At 47.4% G+C, this 17449-nt stretch overlaps 7 protein-coding genes across 7 annotated transcripts; 3 read left to right on the forward strand and 4 right to left on the reverse strand.

Annotated features, from left to right (window-relative positions):
- Positions 1 to 193: 193 nt before the first annotated feature.
- On the reverse strand, positions 194 to 1301 carry PEX2_060280 (acyl-CoA thioesterase; the record flags this gene model as incomplete). The annotated part of the gene is made up of 2 exons (XM_016743301.1): positions 194 to 1108; positions 1191 to 1301. The coding sequence occupies 2 exons, from the start codon at positions 1299 to 1301 to the stop codon at positions 194 to 196; spliced, it is 1026 nt and encodes a 341-aa protein (XP_016596023.1).
- Positions 1302 to 2779: 1478 nt separating this feature from the next.
- Positions 2780 to 4582, forward strand: PEX2_060290 (Thiamine pyrophosphate (TPP)-dependent enzyme; the record flags this gene model as incomplete). The annotated part of the gene is made up of 1 exon (XM_016743302.1): positions 2780 to 4582. The coding sequence occupies one exon, from the start codon at positions 2780 to 2782 to the stop codon at positions 4580 to 4582; it is 1803 nt and encodes a 600-aa protein (XP_016596024.1).
- A 213-nt stretch (positions 4583 to 4795) lies between these two features.
- On the reverse strand, positions 4796 to 5476 carry PEX2_060300 (Acyl-CoA N-acyltransferase; the record flags this gene model as incomplete). The annotated part of the gene is made up of 1 exon (XM_016743303.1): positions 4796 to 5476. One exon carries the CDS (start codon positions 5474 to 5476, stop codon positions 4796 to 4798), a length of 681 nt encoding a protein of 226 aa, XP_016596025.1.
- A 435-nt stretch (positions 5477 to 5911) lies between these two features.
- Positions 5912 to 7387, reverse strand: PEX2_060310 (Ergosterol biosynthesis ERG4/ERG24; the record flags this gene model as incomplete). The annotated part of the gene is made up of 1 exon (XM_016743304.1): positions 5912 to 7387. One exon carries the CDS (start codon positions 7385 to 7387, stop codon positions 5912 to 5914), a length of 1476 nt encoding a protein of 491 aa, XP_016596026.1.
- Positions 7388 to 8175: 788 nt separating this feature from the next.
- PEX2_060320 (OPT family oligopeptide transporter) lies at positions 8176 to 10576 on the forward strand (the record flags this gene model as incomplete). The annotated part of the gene is made up of 2 exons (XM_016743305.1): positions 8176 to 8979; positions 9035 to 10576. The coding sequence occupies 2 exons, from the start codon at positions 8176 to 8178 to the stop codon at positions 10574 to 10576; spliced, it is 2346 nt and encodes a 781-aa protein (XP_016596027.1).
- A 780-nt stretch (positions 10577 to 11356) lies between these two features.
- Positions 11357 to 12887, forward strand: PEX2_060330 (Major facilitator superfamily domain, general substrate transporter; the record flags this gene model as incomplete). Its single annotated transcript, XM_016743306.1, has 4 exons — positions 11357 to 11640; positions 11693 to 12406; positions 12458 to 12541; positions 12665 to 12887. The coding sequence occupies 4 exons, from the start codon at positions 11357 to 11359 to the stop codon at positions 12885 to 12887; spliced, it is 1305 nt and encodes a 434-aa protein (XP_016596028.1).
- A 354-nt stretch (positions 12888 to 13241) lies between these two features.
- PEX2_060340 (uncharacterized protein) lies at positions 13242 to 14888 on the reverse strand (the record flags this gene model as incomplete). The annotated part of the gene is made up of 1 exon (XM_016743307.1): positions 13242 to 14888. The coding sequence occupies one exon, from the start codon at positions 14886 to 14888 to the stop codon at positions 13242 to 13244; it is 1647 nt and encodes a 548-aa protein (XP_016596029.1).
- Between the last annotated feature and the right edge of the window lie 2561 nt (positions 14889 to 17449).

Below are 17449 nucleotides of genomic sequence, written 5' to 3' on the forward strand. Positions count from 1 at the left end.
CAAAGAAAAATACGTAAGAGTGGACCATGTCGGTCTTTCTTTGGAAATTAAATTGCAGATCTGTGGATGTATGGGAAAGACCCGTTGTTTTGGATGTCCAAAATCTAATATTAGTTAGAACATTTGAGGTCATCAAAGCGCTTAGAGCACCCTCTGTATGATCACCGACTATCTATGTTGTAGGTCTCTTGAACTATTGCACCCATTCATCGAACAGCTTAGTGTCCAAATTAGTATATCCATCGACAACCTCCAGTCCCCGCAGGCGTTCCTGTTCAATGCGCTCCCAGGTCCACTCTTCGACATCCCACGACTCAGCATTCTCTTTCTGCTGCTTATCCAGAGTCTCCTGGCTAGGGATCTGGTCATCGTTCATCTTCAATACCTCCCGAACCAACGATCCATCCACGCCTTCCATGGCCGTGATACCTTCGCCGCTAGCAGGAGTGCCAACATCGGAAGCCTCAACTGAGGAATCGGTCTCCGCTAGTGCGGTCTTGGCTTCACTCTCCGGGGGTGGGGTTGGGAGGAATCCGCTAGCGCGCAGAAGCCGCTCCGGGCGAACAGTCAGTCGGCCTTTTTTGACCACGTACTTGCTGACGGCCACAGCAAGGACCACCTTTTCGCCGCCACTGCGGGGCGCAGGCCGCATGAAGCAGGTCAAGATGTACATCCACTTTGCATCCCAAGAGATCACCTTAGAGTGCATCTCATATAATTCAAATGGCTTAATTTCGCGCTTGAATGTGCAGTAAACAGATCCGAGCACAATCGAGACTGGCTTGCGCCTTGGAGCCGGCTTTCCCTCCTTCTTGCTCGCGGCTAGGAACTCCTGGTCTAGCTCCTTGCTCACATTGCCGACTCCAGGACTGTAAATTCGGGTCACGAGCGCTGTACGCGAAACGTCCAAATCCGAGAAGTAAGTGCTGTTTGATTTGTGCAGATTATAATCGGTCTCTAGCAACGGTGTACGGGATGTGACCATGCATGGCACGAACATGGGATGTGTTGGTTTCCCTCTGGAGTCCACAACAAGTCTCCCCTTGGGGAGAAGTGGCGCACTGGGTTTCAAACGCAGGTTGCCTACGAAGTGATATAGCACGCGGAACTGTTGGCTCAGTCAGTAGTGTAACATATCGCTCAGAGCAAGCCAATTCAGACAGCCGAACAAGGGGCCAAGGAACACTTACATGCCAGGTAAATGGGAGATTTTTCAAGTTTATCACTGCCAGAAGCAAGGCTAGGTTCTTCCATGATGCGAGCGACATTGCGCCTGCTAGTATCTCGCGTGTATTCTCCATGATAAAACACTCAGAAATTGAGATGTAGGAAAATTAAAGAGAAGAGTAGCTCCGATGGTTCCGTACAGGTACGCTGACAAGACTTGACTAAGATATACTCCAGTTCATCTATAGGTGTCTCGGGAGATAAGAGCGGTTGGGATAAAGCAGGCTTAGAATTGGCCAAACGCCTTTAAAGAGAGATGGGGGCGATCACAAGGAATGAAACGGCGGATCAAATCTCACCTGAATTGATGAGTCTCAAAGCCGAGCCTGCCGATCACAGATGACGACTATCGTGAATTCCCCTTTTGTTGGGAGCCGAGGCCAACACCTGGACACGTGATATTGTGATTACTCATGCTCTCATCCTGGGCGCCCGAGGCCCGTCAGGGCTGATCTATGGGTTTCAACGTTTGTCAAGGACCTATTCTGGTCTAAAAAAATTATTTGGCGATACGGAGTAAGTGGTGTTTCAATGGTTTTAGTGCATAAAACAGGGGCCCGAAGGCATCCTAGCTGCTTATTGGTCGAATGATTATGCATTCATCCAAATGAATATATCTTGGCGTTCGCCACACCACACTCATAGACCTGTGATTCGAGACTCGCGAGAAATTTGTTGAGATCGTTGAATCTCCAATCTTTTATACTTTCCGCTTGAAAAAAACCCTCAATCATGGGGAACACCTAGATTTAATTCTATTCCGCCTGACTAGTGGCAGTGGCTGGAATTTCTCGTACTCATTTGCTCAAGTGTTGAGAGCAACGTCATCTTCTAATGTAGCCTACAGAAGCGGAAAAAAGATAAAGTACTGATTGTTACCGCAGGATCTGTATAATCTGGGTCCATCAACACGAAAAGGACCAACAGCCCTGGAGCCACATAAGAATGACCAATGCCTGACAGCAAGCTGTGCAAAGCTAAATGTTTACCTACTCTCGACGAGAAAACGGGAGCTCGAAGATGGATTAGTACCTTTCATATACTAGTTGGCGCTCATTGTGATCCCATATCAAGAAGATGGTAAGGGACGAAACATCAAAAATGTCCAGAGGAAAGGAACTTCAAAGATATGAACGAAAACAAGATGACCATACAGATGAGCAGGAAGTATGTTGAAAACACAGAGTACATTCAACTTTGCTTTGTCTGATTGCCTAAAGGACATTTACCCTCCGATCAAGTCAAGATATAATATGATCGAGATGTTTGTTATAGTCACAACAGTGGTCTCTGCACCACATTATGTATTCTTCTTGATTATCTCACTTTCCAATTGCTTCCAAGGCAAACCCAGGCATCTATTATCGTCACTCCATTTCTCTGTTATTAATCGTTAGAGATTTCGACCAACACACCCTGTATCAGGGAGTATTATCTTGAACCTTCATTTCACGGTCCGGAAGAGCACCACTCCCTCGTTTACCGTCCTGTCTCCTGCTCGTCCCTGGCAACCCACACCTTTCAACCCAGAAGAACCTCGAGACTATTCATCATGTCTAACGTGTCCGCGGATATCACCCTCGCAGGTTATCTTTTTAAGCGCCTTCATCAAGTCGGCCTACACGCCGTGCATGGCGTCCCCGGGAACCACAACATCGCAATACTGAGAGAAGCTACTAATGCGGGGCTTGAATGGGTTGCACACCGTAGCGAATTTAGTGCTGGGATTGTGGCAGATGGATATGCACGAGTCAAGGGCATCGCCGCTCTGGTATCTTCATTCGAGAATATGTCGTCGTTAGTGTCGACCGCAATCGCTGCCTCGCACCAGGATCAACTCCCAGTTGTGCTTGTAATTGGAACACCTCAACGCAAGGCGCAAGCTCAGGCTTCCAAATTCCACCACTTATTCTTCGACGCACAGCCCGATCTACCTCGACAGCCTGATGATTTTCAAATACTTGCTGACTGCTTCAATAAGATTACCATCACCCAGGAGTTTCTTGTTGATCCTGGTGAGGCGACTGCTCAGATTGATACTGCCATTCGAGGATGTATCATGCAGTCTGCGCCTGTTTACATTGAATTACCGGAAGATTTGGTCAACAGTATGGTACCCACCAAGGGACTAATCCAGCGTTTGGACTTCAACACTCCGCCTCACGACATTGAGATGGAAAATACGGTAGTGGCCAGTATCATGAACAAGATCAAACACGCACAACGACCACTGATTATTGTGGACGCGGGTGCCCCATCTTGTGGTCTTGTTATGGAGGCAAACCAGTTGGTGAAAAAGACTAGATTTCCGACTGCTGCAACCCAGTTCAGCAGAGGTGTTGTAGATGAGACACTCAAAAACTTCCATGGGGATGTTTCGGACTTTGACATGTACGGTTCATATTTCCGATCTTCCGACCTGATTCTCCTTCTTGGGCCTCTGAATACCATTGAATGGACCGTTCCCGCTGTGTTTGAGGGGAAGATAGCACAAACAGTCACATTTAACAGGAATTATGTTGTCATTGGGGACCAAAGATACGAGCTCTTTTCTAGACCTGTGCTTCAGCAGATTTTGAACAGCATGGGTGAGAAGAAACTGCGTGACCTTGCGCCCTACCCAGATTTACCCAGTGTCCGCGACAGCATCGAAATGCTTCCAACCCAGAAAAGAACTGCACAACTTCAACATGACATTCATTCCACATTTTGGCGACAGATGTCTCTCTTCTTCCGTCCGGGTGATATTATCTTGACTGAAACCGAAACAGCCCGGGATGGAGCACGCTCTTTTGTTTTGCCACGGGACACAAGCCTGATTAATCCTGGCGCCAGAAAGTTACCCGAACACATGCTTGCCACGACCATGGGTGTTGCTCTAGCGCAACAGGGCCTCGCTAAAGCAAACTACCTTCTTTCAAATAGACGAACTATTCTCTTTGAAGGAGCCGAGGGGTTCAAAAAGGCCCAAAATGACTTCAGGGCCATTCTCGATATGAAGCTCAATCTCACAATCTTCGTGATTAACGAAGGAGCACCCATCGTTGAAAGTCTAATGCACGGGATGGAATACCATCAGCAGGATTCAGGTCACTGGCGATACTCAGAATCCGTTTCTTTCTTTGGAGCACCGAATGAGACATTTTACCCAGTCTTCACCACCATAGCCAGAACATGGGGCGATTTTGATACCATCATCCATGATAAGAGGATTCAATCCGGGACAGGACTGTGCGTTGTAGAGTTCATGATCAAACCCGAAGACCCAACCCAAAGCCCGTGTCTTCTCACTGAAATATATGGCCCGCCCCCGAGCCCTTTTTCTTTGAAGAAATATCACCTCAAGCAAGATTGATTGGCGCGAAAAAGGAGACCGGAAGGACCTTTGAATTCTCAAACTTGTAAGAATAGCCAAGTTACTTTGCAATACAACGTTCAATTATTACAAATGTGCCCACAAAGCGTAGAGAAGTCTGAACCAACTTGGAGAAAGATACACATAAAAATATACATAGAAGTAGATAATATCTTTCTAAATCTCCCTGCAATGATAACATCCAATCACTGTCTATGTTGACAACTCTCGCATCATCGCCCATATAGTAAACTCCTCCAACGAATCCCAGTGCCCCTTGGGACACCTCCGGCTACCAACAACAGTGAACCCCTGTTTCAGCCAGTAGGCACCGATATCTTCTTTAGTAGCCCGAATCATAATCCGTACCGGAGCCGATCCATCCTTTCCATCGACCCCATGCTGACGCAAAAGCTCTTGTTCACATGCCCTCGCAAGATGTCCAGCAATACCCTTGCCGCGGTACCGTGGATCTGGCAGGAGAGCAACAACAGCTAGCTCATAGTCTCCGGGACAGGCATGTTGGTGAAGTGTTTGATCAATACCTCCATTGATTGCGTCCCCCACCTCATTCAGGTTTACATCATGCCCGTCTTTGGTTGTAGGCGTCCAAAGGCCGTCGTCTTTCCATTTCTTCATACTTGCGGTTCCGATCACTTCGATCTTTTGATCTTTTCCATCTCCAACAAGCGCCACTGCGGTCAATCCGTCTACACCGAGCTCCTCAGAGAGCGTGGAGTCGGTGGATAGTCGGGTCTTGGTCGTGGCGAACTTTATTTTTGTGGTGACGCGGTAGCTGGCGTTCACCATGTGTGTGAGGCTTGAGATCCACGGTTGATTGGGAAGATCTGATGATGGATAGACCTTGATGTGAAATGCCATTTTGGGATCCATGTTTGGACCTGGAGTTGGGAATTCGAGGCACTCGGACAGTTTGGTAGAATGTAGGAGAAATTCAATAAAATATAAAAAAGGTATCGTGTTCATCTCAGACAATTTCCAATGTGGGGTTGAGCCCCGATACGGAGCTAGTGAGTCACCGTCTACGGAGTATCGGTGGACCATTCCCGAGTTATACCAAAATCATCCCGAGGTCTCTATTCTAGCCGACGTGACATTGCGATCTACAAGTCTCTTTGAGCTGGAAAATCCGAACCTAAGAATGACTTCTTAAACTATTTGATCTGTATGTAGGTAGCGCCACGGAATTCGCTGTCGCCCAAGGCAGACGAGGGGCATTGATGGACCAATAATGGCCCAACCACAATCATAGGGGCCCGTAGGTCAGAGGAACTTAAAGCACATACTGCCAGGAGTGAGTATATAAATTCAAAAAAGAGAAATTGCAGTAGAACTCACCGGAATGAAGAGGTATGGAACCTGCTTCTCGTACTCATCCCATGTCGTTCCATACTTGCTTTTACATTTGTTGATATCTCTCACGGCACGGTGACCAATCATGACGGCGAAGAAGATTGGGTAGAACCAGGGAAAAGGACTGTCGAACCCGGTGATCAGTGCCCACGACAAAGCGAAAAACATATCGCAGCTGTAATGGACTTTGCGAGCCAATCCATACCACCCATCAACGAAAATAACATCGCCCTTGTCTGTCTCAAGTGTCTTTGGGCTGTTAACGTGTCGCCAAGGGAGCTGGGGGAATGTTTTGCGGTTCGCCGTATCGCCACGCTCCATCATGCGGAAGGTATTCTTCTGGCTGTTTGCTGTGTCCCAGACCCAGTAGACGAAAAGGTATGACACAAACAATAGCGTCAATGCATTTTTGTTCCAAGCATATGTAGACGGGTGGCGACTATCCAGATACAGGACGCAGTGGCAGTAAGACATAGGGACACCAGCCATGTTCCAGAAGATCAACAAAAATCCTAGTTTCTCCTGGTACATGTCCCATGTTGTGGTGATGAGGTGTTCTGCCTTGGCGCAGGCGTTGGCGTAAAGGAAATGCGCCATGACAAGAAACAGCACCTCACCAGAAACGTATCCGTAGAGTTCATATTGGCGAGTGGCAGCCGCGCAGCTCAAACCCAAGAGCATGAACCATGGGATACGGACTTCGTAGAACATCTTAAAATCCAGGATTCCGAACATTCGTGGATTCAGCTCAGCTCCCATGAAGAAGTCATAGATCGGGTAGCCAGTTACGCGGTGCTGGGCACCGCGAGCAAATGCAGAGAAATAGGCGAAAAAGCTGGCGAGAAACCCGGAAAGAATTGCCACAGACATCAGAGGACCGAACTCATCCAGGATAGTGTAAATTGGGAACAGTCTTGTGTAGTGTAGAAAGACCATGACAACGATGGTGAAGTACAAACTACTGTAGGCTGAGCAATAGTACTCTAGCCGCTTGCCTTTCAAATGGAGCAGAGGCTTCCCATGGCATGTGTATCCGGGCATGAAGATGTAGCATGCTGCCTCGAAGATGTAGAAAGTCCAGTAGATGCGCCACGCTCTGAAGTGCGGGAAAGCACCGGTGTAAACAAGGTGACACAGATGCTTTCCAAAGACCGCCCAGGACTCTCCGTTTTGCGGCAGAGGTAGCTTCCCATCATAGTAGGTGGCGCCGATCCACATATACCACATCAGCAATGGGAAGCCAACCATAAGTGCCAAGTTTCCGAGTGAACCACCAAATTCGAACACCCCGGTATAGTCCAGTTTGATATCCATACCGGGTATCCAACCACCAGCGAGTTGCGCTTGCTTGAAGTCATCTTTGTTCAAGTTTGTTTCGTCGACAACCCGAGGGGTGTCATGCTGTCGTCGGGATTTGACTTGGTCCTCCATCTTGAGAACTTGAAATATGATATTAATTGAGCTGATAGGAAAATAAGGAACAGACACCAACAAAGTACACTCACAGTCAAAGAATGGTCAAGGCCGATACAGGAGGAAAGGGAAGAAGAGAAGGAAAGCAGAAGGATGAAAGAGAAATGAAAGAAGGAGAGGAAGAGAGAAGAGGATGAGAGAACAGGAAATAAATAGGAAAAAGCGAAGGAACCCCGGAGTACAACCTTTGAAAGGAGCCAGGTCGACGCAATGATACAGTTCCCATTTGGGGTTAGACCCCGCTGTATTTGTCCTAATTAGGTTTAGACCCCGCTACTAGCATTGTCTGAAAATATATGCACCTACCTAAGTACTGTCGTTGCATCTTCTCCTATTCATTTCATGTTTCGGTCAATTGGGCAACGGGTAATACTCTGTAATTAATCTGAGGGTATGAAATACAACTATCATTAGAGCTTATTGCATGTACTTTAGCTTGGTTGTTGAGTATCATAGAGTTGCTGCATGCTGATGCAGCAAAATTCCAAGTCTCCAACACATTGTCCGTTCTCAAAGTCCTCAGATTATATTCCTCTAACATGTCCATATAAGCCTAGTTTAATAGATTGACAGAACCACCAAGGGCAGATGACGGATAAATAATGTGACGTCAGGTGATCTTATCACGAAATCGCATTAATCAGCGATGCTTATCAACCCGGCAGTGCCCCGATGTTGGACTTCTCCCCACACATTTACCTCACTATGAATGATCGGTCGGTCCCATGAATTATCAGACCATCAGTATGGACGGCAATGCCTCCGAAGAGCGCCACCGCACTGGGGGAAGGCCAGGCTTGGACCAACGGCCTACAGATCCTATCGATGATCCCACACCAAACAACCAAGCTCCCGCCACCCCTCAGAGCTTCACCCCGCGCTCACTTCTCGTCGGTCTTATTATTGGTGCCCTCATCACCTTCTCAAATACCTACTTTGGCTTGCAGACAGGATGGATCAGCACAATGGCCATGCCCTCAGCCTTGATTGGCTTTTCGGTCTTCAAGGTTCTATCCAAGCACCTGTCTTTTCCCTTCACACCGGTAGAGAACGTCTTGATACAAACGGTTGCTGGCGCAGTGGGAACGATGCCACTTGGATGCGGATTTGTTGGCGTCATCCCTGCTCTGGAGTTTTTGTTGAAGCCTGGCGAAGATGGACCTGAAGGCGACGGCGGAGAAGGTGAAGGAGGTCCTTTGAAACTCGGCTTCTGGAAGTTGGTTATCTGGAGTCTGGGAGTCTGTCTCTTTGGTGTGGTATTTGCGGTCCCACTGCGAAAAGAGGTCATCGTTCGAGAGAAGCTGCGGTTTCCGAGTGGTACCGCCTCAGCGTTGATGCTCAAGGTCTTGCATGGCTCTGGAAGCAACGAAAAGGTTATAGCACCAGAGAGTTCCCGTGCTGGAATTCTGAGCACAGAGGCCGAAGCAGCTGGTCAATCGCAAGAAGACACAGGCCTCTTGAAGGATGGCGATGCTGAAGATCAAGCTTCCAAGGAGCAAGATTGGCGTTCGAAGATGCGCATCTTAGTTGGATCGTTTACAGTATCAGGTGTATATGTGAATATCCCCACATTGGACTCTGCAATATCTATGCTAACAGAATTAGACTCTTTTCTCCTACTTTGTCCCTCTAGTCCATGCCATCCCTCTGTTTGGCGCGGGCATGGCGAAGAACTGGCTGTGGACCCTTAATCCTTCGCCCGCATATATCGGCCAAGGTATAATTATGGGCCCATCAACGTGCATGCACATGCTTTTCGGGGCAGTCTTGGGGTGGGGCGTCCTATCACCGCTGGCTAAGACCCGCGGTTGGGCTCCCGGCCCGGTTAATAACTGGGACGATGGCAGCAAAGCATGGATTGTCTGGATATCGCTAGCTATCATGCTTGCCGATTCACTTGTTAGTCTTGGGTGGCTGGTGCTCAAGCCCATCGTGAAACACTCTCCAAGATGGATAGCTAGGCTCCGATCCACTCGCGCTGGTCAGTGGCTTACACTTCGACTGCAATCTTCTCAGCACTCATATATCAACTACTCCGCTTTGGAGTCAGAATCTCATCTTTTGCCTCATGACAACGATGACGCCCACCACGCACTAACATCTACAAGCGAAGAGGAAGAGGAAGAGGAAGATGCGCCGCCATCTCAACTCATCTCAACTCGCACTGTAGTGATTTTGCTTCCCCTAACTCTGCTCCTGAATGTCGTGTGCATGCACTTTGTCTTCGGTGAAATCATTTCCCCCTTTCTATCGACATTAGCGACTCTACTCGCAGTTCTCCTGTCCATTATGGGTGTCCGAGCTCTCGGCGAGACCGACCTCAACCCAGTTTCGGGTATCAGCAAGCTGACACAACTTCTCTTTTCACTGGCCACGCCAGCATCCCATTTCTCCAGACGCACCGCACTAGTGACCAACCTGCTCGCCGGTGCGGTCTCCGAGTCAGGAGCTCTGCAAGCCGGTGATATGATGCAGGATTTGAAGACCGGCCATCTACTCGGGGCAAGCCCCAAGGCCCAGTTTTATGGCCAGATAATCGGCAGTCTTGTGGGTGCAGTTCTCTCAACCGCCGTATACAAATTATACGTGAACGTCTATGAAGTCCCGGGCGAAATGTTCCAGACACCTACCGCATATGTCTGGATTTTCACTGCTCGCCTTGTGACTGGTCAAGGGCTGCCCAACATGGCTGGACAAGTCTCTCTCATTGCTGGTATCGTGTGGGCATTCCTTACCGCGCTAAGGATCGCAGCTGCATCCCCTGCCTTTGCACGCAATGGGAAACCCCCTGCTTGGAGAGCTTGGATCCCCGGCGGTATTGCTGTTGCCGTTGGCATATTTAACGAGCCGTCATTTACCCTGGCGAGAGCTATCGGTGGCATTATTGCATGGTGGTGGGCGCGCAAGCACTCCGAATCGAAGACAGATCAGCAAGTGGCCAATGGAAATGCCACTAGCATGGGATCTTCTATAGAGACTGAGCTGCAGGATGGGCAAAGGTCATCGGAAACAGCCGATCAGGCATCTGAAAAAGCAGATGCCGCCTCCTCGACTGTTGTTGTCCTTGCCTCCGGCCTCATTTTGGGTGAAGGTATCATGAGCATTGTGAACCTTCTTCTTGCAAGCGGACGTGTTCCACATCTCTGATTAGGAGGGGCATGAGAAATGCTCTGATTGCCAGTGTACATTCTGCATTTCCTGTGACTAAAAGAGCACATTGGATTTAGAGATCATGTTTTCACACGATCTTCATTAGATTTCAGGTCATTTTTCCGGAGCTTTTCATGATTTTCAATATATACCACTTTCTCAATATGACCGTGTTGTGTCATATTATTGCTGGCTTAAAATTGACCCCATGCATTCCACTTATCCAGGACTCCCTCAGAATTGTGCCCTACAGGTGTAGTTGATACAGGAAGGCCCGTGCTCACACAGGCCACGCCACTCCATAAACTTAACGAAACAGCAACCTTGGTACAAGCCCTGGAGGTGCTCAACATCCTTTACGCTTTATGCTTAAGTTGATCTAATCATTTCTCAATTCGTGATAACCCTGGAAATTAAAAGAGCCCTGCTAAGTCCCCCAGCGGAGAGCTTCCAACGCCCCCACACCCCAGGCCGGCACCGGCCGATACCCCAAGCCCAAAAAGCCGAGATAAGGCTTGAAAGCTTGATTTCCCCTGTTCCAATTCGGGATTACCAAGCCGAGTCCACTACCCCCGAGATGTTGGAGATCAATAAAATTTTTAAATGGAGCCCTTTCGCCATCGAGAATATTATAAATCATATTTTGAAGCGATCCGAGGCCTTCTCCGACATCGGCATCGGCATCAACGTCCATTTGCCGAGAAAACATCCTGCTACATATGAATCTTTGTCAATGAGAGTAGCAATCTGCACTCCAAGTTATTATTAGTCTCTGTCATGACACGCATATGGCCTAAGGGTAGTCTTATAAATTCACAAGCCGAGCCCGAGAAGGATCCTGCATCTCTTGATCCGGCATATCTCGTGAAATGGGATCAGGACGATGTATTGAATCCTCAAAATTGGACTCCCAGGTACAAATGGTGGGTGACATTCCAACTGGGCATGCTTGCTTTTGCAGGTAGTCTAGGTTCAAGCATCACCACGCCGGCCGATGACACCATCGCGAAGTATACTGGCGTCAGCAGTGAGGTTGCTGTGCTGGATGTATCTCTGTATATGTGAGTAAAACTTCAAGTAAAACACTAGAGGCAATGCTGATAGCAATACCAGCCTCGGCTTTGTCTTTGGGCCTATCATCTGGGCTCCTCTTTCAGAAATCTGGGGCCGAAGAGTTAGCATACTCCCCGCCGTCTTCTGTTTAGCACTATTCTCCATTGGCACTGGCGTAAGCACAAATGCAGCCTCGGTATTCGTCACGCGCTTCTTCGCAGGCTTCTTCGGCTCTGCACCGATTAGCAATGTCACTGCCGCACTAGGCGATATATGGAGTAAAGAGACGCGCGGGACTGCAATCAGCCTCTATGCAGTTGCAGTGAACGGCGGCCCGGCGCTAGGTCCAGTGATCGGCGCAGCGCTGTTGTTAAACCCTAATATGGGCTGGCGCTGGACGGCGTACATTCACGCAATCTGGGTCTTTGTCATTTTCACCTTGACCTTCTTCTGCTTGCCAGAGGTATACCCGTTGGTACTACTCAAGCGCAAAGCACAGATGCTTCGGAAGAAAACTAATGACTCGAGGTTTTATCATCCTCATGAACATTTGAAACTTGATGTCAAATCTGTTCTCACAAAGCAGCTCGCTCGCCCGTTGATAATGCTGTTCACTGAGCCGATTGTCACTTGTGTTGCCTTCTATGCTTCCTTTGTATACGGTGTCATGTACCTAACTCTTGAGGTATTTCCAATTGCATTTCAACAATCTCGAGGTTGGAACCACCTTGTTGGTTCTTTACCATTTCTGGGATTGTTGATTGGTGTTATATCGTCAGTGGGTCTCAATATCTGGAATCAACATCGCTATAACCGGATATCCAGCGAGGCAAATGGGAAAGCAGTGCCCGAAGCACGACTTCCGCCTATGGCATTTGGGGCAGTGTTCATTGTTATAGGGCTCTTCTGGTTTGCCTGGACAGCCGAACCACCTCATCACTGGATCCTGCCATGTCTGGCAGCTTTCTTTATAGGCATTGGATTCAACTGCATTTTTCAACAATCTTTAAATTTTTTGATTGATGTATATAGGATCTATGCTGCAAGCTCAACGGCGGCTATTACGTTTCTTCGAAGTTTGCTAGCTGCCGGGCTTCCTTTGGCGGCTAAACCGATGATCAGGGCTTTGGGGATTGGGCCTGCTGTTTCTATTGTTGGAGCTGTGGCTGCAGTTCTATTGCCAGTACCGTTCTTGTTCATGAAGTATGGCCCAAAGCTGCGAGAATTATCAAAGCTTGCGCCTGAAGATTCTTAGAATTGTTGATAATTGCTGTGTTCCTAAATTATACCTATCAATGACGTAGCTTCATCACCCATATGTATATTTTCATCCCTAAAGAGCTCTCGTGTGATGTAAATTGGGAATAAATTGTATTCTACTGTTATCTCTATAGCTAGTCACATCGGTCCGATCATAGATAGTCTTGTGGTCATTAACTACGAATTGACTTCTAGTCTTTGGTATTATCTTCAAGATCGCATCCAAAAATCAATGATTGCATACTCTCTCTTTCTATATAGTTTTTTTTCTAAAACAAAAAAGATAACCAAAAGATCCTCGAAGACGAGACTAGCACCTAAACAATCGTCGTAAGTAATTCAATCAACACTATGCAGCTTCTGCTTGTGCAGTTTCTGGTTCATCATCTGGATTAGCAGGGATGGGCTCAATCTCAAATCTTAGCTCTACTCTGAAATAAGAATTCCAAACGACCGCTCGAGAAATACGTCTCGTACCTCTGGGGAGAGATGATAGGAGAAGAATGGCAGCCGCTTTACCTAGCTTTGTGCCGAGGAGTTCCTCAAACTCACGAGTGCCACGTTCGACTTTGAGGCATGGCTCCTGTATCGCAGCCTCGAACTCGCGGTTAAATCTGGCATAGAGTATCCGCCTGACATATGGTCCTGTCTCCTCATTGATAACGCAGGTAAACATAATATGCCTCAATGTCTCAATAGGATGGTCATTCACATACAGAGCTCTGGCGATTATGTTCCACTGAAGGTTATCGTACCTAAAAATGGAATGACCGATAATCAGACCCGGTCCAATTAGGTGTGCATAACTATTATCCATTCTTCTAAATCCATGTTCTGCTAGGACTGCTGGGTCTGTGACTGGGTTCCTAAGCGATGTATAGCGATACTTGTTATCCTCAGTAGTGAGCCCCGTGGAGTCAGGGTCGCCTCCGTCCATATTGTCGCCAAGATTTCTATGATAACTGTCTCCGACTTGGAATCGATTTGGTGGCTGGGCGTGGATCATGTCATGCAGAGTTAGGGTTGCGGGGGCAACATAGCAGTTTGGTTCGTTTGGGTCTTCTAACCAAGCTGCTAATTGAGCTCCTTTCTCTCGGTATGTGTTGAGTGTGCTCTCCGAAGGCTTGGGATACAACCTCTCTTCCACGTCGATGTCTGAACTAGCAGAATCGGATCTTTCTGGGGGAGGAGTAGAGGGTTGGAGCCTCGGAGGAGATAGTTGTGGTCCCGCAGGTAGCTGTGCTTCAGTCTGCAAACTCGCCGCACTGGCACGCGCGCGCTTAGGAGGAGAACTAGCCAGAGATTCAGAAGCTGCGCTCCATTCCTGAGGCGAGTCGGCAATATTCTCGATGTGCGCCCGCTTCCTGCTTTCAGAAAAGGGCTGGCTCCTTTGTCCGCTTTGATGCTGAGGCTTGGGCGCGGGTTCGGGAGCGCGGGGTCGCGCAGAACCGAAGAACAAGTAATCACCGGATGAGGACTCACTTACAGGTGCATCTGATAAGAGCTCTATGGTAGGATTATTTCGTGGAATCGGGCTTGGGTTTCGACTGGGGGGAAATAACCCTTCGGCGGGATCGGCATCTGGCATTTCAACATCACTGGCATCGTTATCGTTAATATCGACATCACTCAGTTCAGGTGTGATACCGGTGTGAGAATCGTCTCTTGAAGGCGGAAGTGGGGGGTATTCCTCATCGCTACTGTTACCTTCCCTGTCACTGGTGGCCTCCTCTTGAGGCTTAGTCTCCTTCTTGGGCGAAGCTGGCTTTGGGGCTTGAGTTGGCTTTGCGGCTTCAGTTTGCTTTGCGGCGTCTTTAGGCGGCGGTGGGGCTTTGGGTACTAGGTGCTTTGGGTAAACTAGTTTAGGTAGAACTCCCTGTTCAGGTGCAGGTTCAGTTACGGGAAGTTCTAGGCCGTCGGAATCATCTTCATCGGAGAGACTGCCGCAACGGCAGTGTCGCAAGCATTTTTTGAGACCGCGGCAGAAACGCTTCATTGTTGTGGTTGAAGTAATGTATACGTCGAATAATTGGATTGATGGGAATGATTGAAATAAGGTATAAGGCCGATAGGATCTGTTGTATTGTGCTTGCTGAATGATGTTGTTGGAATATAGACCAAGAGACTGATACAAGCGAAGTTATATACCCTTGGCCACTGCCTTTATTTCTGCTTAACACTAGTATTACCCCTAGTGCTTGGAAGGATGAAACGTCACGAAAATAGACTTGCCCAAAATAAAACCAAGTAGAACAAAAGAAGTGAGGATGCGAACAATCGAGACAAGTGCATAGTGAAGAGTGTCAAAGGCAAGATAAAGAGACTCGAACTTGGAGGGACAATAAGGGTGCGATTAACTTGGAAAATCCAAGGATAGAACAAGGAATGTACAAAGAGAAGTCTAACAATGTTCGTCCAATTACACCTGCAAATCTGGAGTAAATAAAGATTGACCAAAGAAAGGGCTGAAACGCCTACCAAGTCCACACTAGTCCTTCAAAGCCGTAAGCAACAATAAACTCTGCTATTCTCGAATATCTGACCGACGAACATGGTACATTGTTGAAGGACAAGCAAAATCTAATATTAAGTTGCTCCTCAAAGGGCGAATGCCAAAGTAAACGCGCTAGAAATTAGGGTTATTGTCAAAGAGCACTCTATATGTAGATATTAAGATATTCATGGATACTCTTGTTTGCATATATCCTTGAAATCACTCAGGTGACTTCTCGCATGTGTTCGGACACAACCTTTCAATAACCAGACCCAGTGCTGCCTTTGAATTATTCTAGTGCCTAACTTTGATTGAATCCTCACCATCTCGAGACATGCCCAGGGCCAATGCTCGCATGCGTATTTCATCATATTCAACTGCACTGTTCCGGAGTTTTTCGATCAAATTTTTGATAGACTGCGTTTTGTCATCTAGGCTGATCTCCAACTTCCTATTCTACTCCTTTTGCCAGCCTGCGCACGGCTCGAACGAAGAATTGAATATTAGGCCCAAAACACTGTCTAATATCTGTTTTTTCTTTTTTCGTAATCCGCGCGATACAAAGTAACAGGGTGGAAACCTTAAGCACAATTTATAAAATGTTCCTCAAAATTGAAGCTGCACATTTTTGGCTCTTGGCAGTGGACATTGATTAGCTTGGTTCTGAATCATATAAAAGTCGGATGAATCCCAGCGATCATACTGGAAAGAGGCAAATCATTGACAAGAAAGGAAGATAGGTGGCTTGAACTCTCGAATAAAGTCGAGAGCCAAGTCAAAAATTATGGGAATAACTTCCTTGCGCTCAGCAGGATGGCGATCAAGCCTTTCATCAGTCAGTATAAGGAATTAATTCATGATGCTAACATCGTCGAGTCGAAGACCGATCTCGTCTTGAGGCATTTTACAGCCACCTTAGAGTTGGAGTTACTTCGACTATAACATCAAATGGAAGGTCGTCATTCTTTAGAGTTAAAAAGCAAGATACAGAGGAAATTGCGTGCCCCGCATAGCAGGCTTCGGGAATTTTCGAATGGTTCTGTCGGCCAGTGATGCTTTTGGCAGAGCTCTTTGGCCCTGTCGAAAAAGGAATGTGTTGGAACAATTGAGTCGAGGGTTTATTGAGCGTGAAGAGCAGGCTGAAGTTTACTTTCTATTAGCTTTTCCACTATAGATGGATTTATGACGGGGTCCTCGTCTACATGGCTTGAACCTCCGCTAAATCTTAGGCGAATGAGTTCGGCGCTGAGAAGCTCATCTGTGCACGTAGTCATTTTGATTATAGTTTCAGAGTTTGTCGCATAATATCACGTGGAAGAACGAAGCCGCTAATATATAGTCGGAACTGTGTTGGAAAAAGAGAAACAAGAGGTTTATAGTCGTGATCATAGTTAAACATATATGTCATGATAAAAAGAATATCATAGGGTAGATACCAAAAGACTCGGCGGTAGCAGATGTATGCAGGCAAGATATTGGCCCAAGGAACACCCAGTGTCATATAATGAAGGTCTGTTCAAGATGAGGAATAAACAAGCGTTATGGTGTTATGGGACATAAACAATCCAAGCTGAGTTCTGGCCGTCAAGGGTCAACATATACGAGGGTCAGGTCATAGATCAGAAGTTTAGCCCAGGTGGATAGTCGGATAGGTCAAATTTAAATAAATTTGGATCGAGTATCCCGGGACGTGATCTATCTAGGCAAGCCGCATGTGTACATAGTATGTCGGGTGCCGCTGACGTCGCCTAGTCGGTATCCGAGGGCTGAGATCCCCTGGGGTTCCTGAGGCTTGCAGAGTACCAAGACATTATTTGTTTATTTCCCTCAAGTATTCCCTCGGATTAGTCCGGGGTGTATATACAGGGTTTTATGTGCCGGAACATTTATTCTCATCTAATGAGCCACAACAGGTGAAGATTGCCTTTGCATCCATCGTACTTCCACTGTGACATTTTCCATTCATTCGGGTCCATGCGGCGTATTTGGCGTATTTGGCGCATTTGGCGCATGTCATAACAAAGACCGGGGTTCTCTCCTCTCATTGGTCTAGAGCATGTGCT

This window comes from Penicillium expansum (assembly GCF_000769745.1).
Source record: "Penicillium expansum strain MD-8 chromosome Unknown contig192, whole genome shotgun sequence".
Taxonomy (NCBI): Eukaryota; Fungi; Ascomycota; class Eurotiomycetes; order Eurotiales; family Aspergillaceae; genus Penicillium; species Penicillium expansum.